The 7,020-nt window shown below is 59.0% G+C and overlaps 2 protein-coding genes across 20 annotated transcripts in view; one reads left to right on the top strand and one right to left on the bottom strand.

The window, feature by feature from the left end:
- The first annotated feature begins 8 nt into the window (after positions 1-8).
- LOC107307219 (uncharacterized protein DDB_G0271670-like) overlaps positions 9-7,020 on the top strand; it is a 34,408-nt gene continuing 27,396 nt past the window's right edge. For 3 of the 19 annotated variants that reach the window (XM_015850697.2, XM_015850696.2, XM_015850695.2), the window contains exon 1: positions 9-1,171. In XM_015850697.2, the coding sequence (XP_015706183.1) occupies positions 405-1,166 (762 nt within the window). In that variant the 5' untranslated portion in view covers positions 9-404 and the 3' untranslated portion in view covers positions 1,167-1,171. Of the gene's footprint in view, positions 1,266-1,905; positions 2,106-2,152; positions 2,397-2,749; positions 3,148-3,176; positions 3,333-3,924; positions 3,975-5,678; positions 5,885-6,321; positions 6,772-7,020 lie in introns of those variants that run through there. The other 16 variants (XR_001552361.2, XR_004305788.1, XR_004305789.1 and 13 more) reach the window with 14 other exon arrangements.
- Positions 4,350-6,323, bottom strand: LOC116652647. The gene is made up of 2 exons (XM_032441718.1): positions 5,946-6,323; positions 4,350-5,185 (listed from the first exon to the last, which is right to left on the bottom strand). Exons 1-2 carry the CDS (start codon positions 6,190-6,192, stop codon positions 4,485-4,487), a joined length of 948 nt encoding a protein of 315 aa, XP_032297609.1. The 5' UTR covers positions 6,193-6,323; the 3' UTR covers positions 4,350-4,484.

Here is a 7,020-nt window from a genome sequence, read left to right as displayed (position 1 = left end):
CAGCCCCGCCCACCACCACCACCGCGGCCACGCCCACCGTAAGCCCCGCCCCCCGCGCCCCCGGCTCTTTGCTCTCATTGGCTCCCACCCGCCCCTCCCCGGCCACGCCCCGCGCTCCCGGCTCCCTATTGGCTCTCACCCCGACCCGCCCCCTTCGCGGCCCCGCCCGCTCTCCCGGCTCCCTATTGGCTCTGACCCCGACTCGAGGGGGCGTGGCCTCTTTAGGCTCCTCCCCCCGCGGCCCGTTCCCTCTATTAAGGGGCGGAGCCTCGTTCCCGCGTGGCCCCGCCTCCCCCTTCTTGGCCACGCCCCGAGGGGGCGGAGCCTGTTTGTCACGTGGCCCCGCCTCCCCCTTTTTAGCCACTCCCTGCAGGGCGGGGGGCGGGGCTTGTTTCACCCAGCGAATGGCGTTAGGGGGCGGGGCTTGCGCTCACCGCATCCAATCGGCAGCCGGCTCCCCAAGATTAGGCTCCACCTCCTGCCTCCACCGCATCCAATCGGGCGCCGCGTGTAACCGCTTAAACTCCGCCTCCTGCTTGCACCGATTGGGCTGCGGCGCCGTCAGTAACACGAGATTAACCAATCCCTGCTGTCACCGCATGGTGGGCGGGGCTTCCCCGGCCACGCCCCCTCGTTCTCCATCCCCATTCGCCGCCACCCCAGTGGGCGTGGCCTCATCCCGCCTCTACCAATACACCCAATATGGCCACCAATACTCGGCCTCCTCCGGCTCCCAGTATTACCAATACGCCCAGTACTCCCAATTCGCCTCCCAATACTCAGCATCATCATCATCCTCATCCTCATCATCCTCATCTTCATCCCAATACCAATATGGCGCCAACCATTACAGCGCCATGGCTGCCGCCGCCGCTCAATACGCCGCCGCCGTCCAACAACAGCAGGCGGCCATTGCCGGATCCGTATCCACTTCCGCTTCCGGTTCCACTTCCGGGTCAGACAGCAGCCAATATGGCGCCGCGCACTACGCCACCGACGGGACTCAATATGGCGGCACCGACGGCTCCACCCAATACGCGACATGGAGCACGGATGGGAGCAGCACCAACAGCGCTAATACGGCCGGCACGGCAGCAGCGGCTACGTGGGCACAGGCCGGAACCGGGAACACCACGTGGGGGGCATGGATGGCGCCTGCCCCATAACTGAAGTGAGAAGGGTTCCTGCCCCATAAGTGACATGGGTTCGGCCCCATAAGTTGATATGGGTTCGGTCCCCGTCCCTCTCCCAGCCCCATAAGTGAGGTCCTGTTAGTCCCAGCCCCATAAGTGAACCTTGGGTTCGGCCCCATAAGTTGATATGGGTTCGGTCCCCAGCCCCATAAGTGATACCGGGTTCAAGTCCCCATCCGGCTCTTCCCAGCTCCTCATAAGTGATCTATGTTCAGTCCCTAGCCCCATAAGTTGATATAGGGTTGGTCCAGCCCCATAAAGTGAGATGGGCACAGGCCGGCAACTGGGAACCGGTGTGGGGGGCTTTGGATGGCGCCTGCCCATAAGTGAGTGAGAAGGGTTCCTGCCTCCATAAGTGAGAATGTTGTTATTTCCCAGCCCTGAGTAGAAACGTACCATAAGCGTGACCTGTAATTCGGCCCCATAAGTGACCATGGGTTTGACCACTCCCTAGCCCCACACTAAGTTGATGTGGGTTTTGCCTGCAGTGCCCTTTCAGCCCCATAAATGATCTGTGATTTGGCCCCCATAAGTGATGTGGGTTTGGTCCCCATGGCCCCATCTCCTCTCCCAGCCCCATAAGTGACCTGAGTTTGGTCCCCAAGCCCCATAAGTTGATATGAGCTCGGTCCCCAGCCCCATAAGTGATGTGGGTTCAGTCCCCATCCCTCTCCCAGCCCCATAAGTGACAGCTCCCAGACCTAGAAGTGAGAAGGGTTCGCGTCCTGCCCCATAAGTGAGATGTTGTTATTCCCAGCCCCATACGTGACCTGTATTCGGCCCCATAAGTGACATGGGTTCGGTCCCTGCCCCATAAGTGACCTGGGTTCGGTCCCCACCCCTCTCCCAGCCCCATAAGTGATCTATGTTCAGTCCCCAGTCCCAGTCCCCAGCCCCATAAGTGATCCGGGTTCAGTCCCCATCCCTCTCCCAGCCCCATAAGTGACCTGTGTTCAGTCCCCATGGCCCCATCCCTCTCCCAGCCCCATAAGTGTGATGTGGGTTTGATCCCTGCCCCATAAGTTGATATAGGGTCAGTCCCCAGCCCCATAAGTGAGATGGGCACAGGCCGGGACCGGGAACACCACGTGGGGGGCATGGATGGCGCCTGCCCCATAAGTGACGGCTCCTGCCCCATAAGTGACGGCGTCCAGACCCAGAAGTGAGAAGGGTTCGCGTCCTGCCCCATAAGTGACGTGGGTTCAGTCCTCGGTCCCAGTCCCCAGCCCCATAAGTGACCTGGGTTCGGTCCCCATCCCTCTCCCAGCCCCATAAGTGATCTGTGTTCAGCCCCCAGCCCCATAAGTGACATGGGTTTGGCCTGCGGTCCCTTTCCCACCCCCATAAGTGACGTGGGTTCGGTCCCCAGCCCCATAAGTGATCTGTGTTCAGTCCCCAGCCCCATAAGTGACATGGGTTTGGCCTGCGGTCCCTTTCCCAGCCCCATAAGTGAGAAGGGTTCGGTCCCCAGCCCCATAAGTGACATGGGTTTGATCCCTGCCCCATAAGTTGATATAGGGTCAGTCCCCAGCCCCATATGTGAGATCCTGTCTTAAGTCCCAGCCCCATAAGTAACCTGGGTCTGGTCCCCATCCCTCTCCCAGCCCCATAAGTGACCTGGGTTTGGTCCCCATCTCTCTCCCAGCCCCATAAGTGAGATCCTGTCAGTCCCCAGCCCTCTTCCAGCCCCATAAGTGACCTGGGTTTGGTCCCCATCCCTCTTCCAGCCCCATAAGTGAGAAGGGTTTGGTCCCCATCCCTCTTCCAGCCCCATAAGTGAGAAGGGTTTGGTCCCCATCCCTCTCCCAGCCCCATAAGTGAGATAGATGCTGTCATTCCCAGCCCTATAAGTGACGTGGGTTCTTTCCCCAGCCCCATAAGTGAGATGGGCACAGGCCGGGACCGGGAACACCGCGGCATGGGGGGCCTGGATGGCGCCTGCCCCATAACTGAAGTGAGAAGGGTTCCTGCCCCATAAGTGACATGGGTTCGCGTCCTACCCCATAAGTGACATGGGTTCGGCCCCATAAGTTGACATGGGTTCGGTCCCCATGGCCCCATCCCTCTCCCAGCCCAGTCCCCAGCCCCATAAGTGACCTGGGTTTGATCCCTGCCCCATAAGTGACCTGGGTTTGATCCCAGCCCCATAAGTGATGTGGGTTTGATCCCTGCCCCATAAGTGATGTGGGTTCGGTCCCTGCCCCATAAGTGACCTGGGTTCAGTCCCCATCCCTCTCCCAGCCCCATAAGTGATCTATGTTTAGTCCCCAGCCCCATAAGTGATGTGGGTTCGGTCCCTGCCCCATAAGTGATGTGGGTTCGGTCCCTGCCCCATAAGTGATCCGGGTTCAGTCCCCATCCCTCTCCCAGCCCCATAAGTGATCTATGTTCAGTCCCCAGTCCCAGTCCCCAGCCCCATAAGTGACCTGTGTTCAGTCCCCATGGCCCCATCCCTCTCCCAGCCCCATAAGTGTGATGTGGGTTTGATCCCTGCCACATAAGTTGATATAGGGTCAGTCCCCAGCCCCATAAGTGAGATAGGCACAGGCTGGCACCGGGAACACCGCCGCGTGGGGGGCTTGGATGGCGCCTGCCCCATAAGTGACGGCTCCTGCCCCATAAGTGACGGCGTCCAGATCCAGAAGTGAGAAGGGTTCGCGTCCTGCCTTCTGTTCGGCCCCATAAGTGATCCGGGTTCGGTTCTCAGCCCCATCCCAGCCCCATAAGTGACCTGGGTTCGGCCCCATAAGTTGATATGGGTTCGGTCCCCGTCCCTCTCCCAGCCCCGCATAGTGAGGTCCTGTTAGTCCCAGCCCCATAACGTGACGGTGGGTTCGGCCCCATAAGTTGATAATGGATTCAGTCCCCATCCCCATAGGTGATCGGGTCAGTCGCCCATCCTCTTCCACCCACATAAGTGAGAAGGGTTCAGTCCCCATCCTCTCCCAGCCCCATAAGTGAGATAGATGCTGTGTCATTCCCAGCCCCATAAGTTGATATAGGGTCAGTCCCCAGCCCCATAAGTGAGATGGGCACAGGCCGGAACCGGGAACACCGCGGCGTGGGGGGCGTGGATGGCGCCTGCCCCATAAGGTACGGCTCTGCCCCATAATTGACGGCGTCCAGATCCAGAGTGAGAAGGGTTTCGCCGTCCTGCCTTCTGTTCGGCCCCATAAGTGATCCGGGTTCGGTTCTCAGCCCATCCCAGCCCCATAAGTGACCTGGGTTCGGCCCATAAGTTGATATGGGTTCAGTCCCCGTCCCTCTCCCAGCCCCATAAGTGAGGTCCTGTTAGTCCCAGCCCCATAAGTGACCTGGGTTCGGCCCATAGTGACATGGGTTCAGTCCCTGCCCCATAAGTGACCTGGGTTTGGTCCCCATCCTCTCCCAGCCCCATAAGTGAGATCCTGTCAGTCCCCATCCCTCTTCCAGCCCCATAAGTGATGGCTCCCAGCCCCATAAGTGAGAAGGGTTCGGTCCCCATCCCTCTCCCAGCCCCATAAGTGACCTGGGTTCGGCCCATAAGTTGATATGGGTTCGGTCCCCGTCCTGCTCCCAGCCCATAAGTGAGGTCCCTGTTAGTCCCAGCCCCATAAGTGACCTGGGTTCGGCCCCATAAGTTGATATGGATTTCGGTCCCCAGCCCCATAAGTGATCCGGGTTCAGTCCCCATCCCTCTCCCAGCCCCATAAGTGATCTATGTTCAGTCCCCAGCCCCATAAGTGAGGTGCTGTTAGTCCCCAGCCCCATAAGTGAGATGGGCACAGGCCGGCACCGGGAACGCCGTGTGGGGGGCATGGATGGCGCCTGCCCCATAAGTGATGACGTCCAGACCCAGAAGTGAGAAGGGTTCGCGTCCTGCCCCATAAGTGACATGGGTTCAGCCCCATAAGTTGATATGGGTTCAATCCCCATGGCCCCATCCCTCTCCCAGCCCAGTCCCCAGCCCCATAAGTGATGTGGGTTTGATCCCAGCCCCATAAGTGACGTGGGTTTGATCCCTGCCCCATAAGTGACGTGGGTTTGATCCCTGCCCCATAAGTGACGTGGGTTTGAATCCCAGCCCCGTAAAGTGATGTGGGTTTGATCCCAGCCCCATAAGTGACGTGGGTTTGATCCCTGCCCCATAAGTGACGGCATCCAGACCAGAAGTGAGAAGCGGTTCGCGTCCTGGCTTCTGTTCGGCCATAAGTGATCCGGGTTCGATTCTCAGCCCCTCCCAGCCCCCATAAAGTGACCTGGGTTCGGCCCATAAGTTGATATGGTTCGGTCCCCGTCCCTCTCCCAGCCCCATAAGTGAGGTCCTGTTAGTCCCAGCCCCATAAGTGACCTGGGTTCAGCCCCATAAGTGACATGGGTTCAGTCCCTGCCCCATAAGTGACTTGGGTTTGGTCCCCATCCCTCTCCCAGCCCATAAGTGACCTGGGTTCGGTCCCCATTTCCTCTCCCAGCCCCATAAAGTGAGATAGATGCTGTTAGTCCAGCCCATTAAGTGGACCCTGGGTTTTGTTCCCCAGCCCCATAAGTAAGATCCTGTCAGTCCCCATCTCTCTTCCAGCCCATAAGTGACCTGAGTTGGGCCCCATAAGTGAGAAGGGTTTTGTCCCAGCCCCATAAGTGAGATGGGCACAGGCCGGAACCGGGAACGCCGCCGCGTGGGGGGCATGGATGGCGCCTGCCCCATAACTGAAGTGAGGAGGGTTTCGCGTCCTGCCCCATAAGTGAGATGGTTCGGCCCCATAAGTGACGTGGGTTTGATCCCTGCCCCATAAGTGATGTGGGTTCGGTCTGCAGTCCCTCTCCCAGCCCCATAAGTGACCTGAGTTTGGTCCCAGCCCCATAAGTTGATATGAGCTCGGTCCCCAGCCCATAAGTGATGTGGGTTCAGTCCCCATCCCTCTCCCAGCCCCATAAGTGAGATAGATGCTGTTAGTCCCAGCCCCATAAGTGACATGGGTTTGTTCCCCAGCCCCATAAGTGAGATCCTGTCAGTCCCCATCCCTCTTCCAGCCCCAGAAGTGAGAAGGGTTCAGTCCCCAGCCCCATAAGTGAGATCCTGTCATTCCCAGCCCCATAAGTGAGATCCTGTTGTTTTCAGCCCCATAAGTGACGTGGGTTCTGTCCCCAGCCCCATAAGTGAGATGGGCACAGGCCAGCGGCACCAGGAACACGGCGTGGGGGGCCTGGATGGCGCCTGCCCCATAAGTGACAGCGGCCAGACCTAGAAGTGAGAAGGGTTCGGGTCCTGCCTTGTGTTCAGCCCCATAAGTTGATATGGGTTCGGTCCCCATGGCCCCATTCCTCTCCCAGCCCCATAAGTGACGTGGGTTTGGCCCCATTCCTCTCTCAGCCCCATAAGTGAGACAGGTTCAGCCCCATAAGTAGCATGGGCTCAGTCCCCTATCCCTTCCCAGCCCCATAAGTGAGATAGGTTCAGCCCCCAGCCCCATAAGTGATTCATGCTCCTCTCTCTCCCAGACCCATAAGTGACATGGCTCCAGCCCCATAAGTGAGATGTGCTCAGCCCCCTCCCAGCCCCACAAGTGATTTGTGCTTCTCCCCCTCCCAGCCCCATAAGTGAGATGGTTTTAGTTCCCAGCCCCATAAGTGAGATGTGCTCAGTCCCCTTCCCCTCCCAGCCCCATAAGTGAGATGGTTCCAGCCCCATAAGTGAGATGGCTCCAGCCCCATAAGTGAGATGGGTTCAGCCCCATAAGTGAGATAGCTTCATTCCCCAGCCCCATAAGTGACATGGCTCCAGCCCCATAAGTGAGATAGCTTCATTCCCCAGCCCCATAAGTGAGATGGCTCCAGCCCCATAAGTGAG

The sequence above is a fragment of the Coturnix japonica genome, unplaced genomic scaffold (assembly GCF_001577835.2).
Source record: "Coturnix japonica isolate 7356 unplaced genomic scaffold, Coturnix japonica 2.1 chrUnrandom512, whole genome shotgun sequence".
Classification (NCBI taxonomy): domain Eukaryota; kingdom Metazoa; phylum Chordata; class Aves; order Galliformes; family Phasianidae; genus Coturnix; species Coturnix japonica.
The sequence above is the reverse complement of the archived record's forward strand: the minus strand, read 5'-3'. Positions and strand labels throughout refer to the sequence as shown.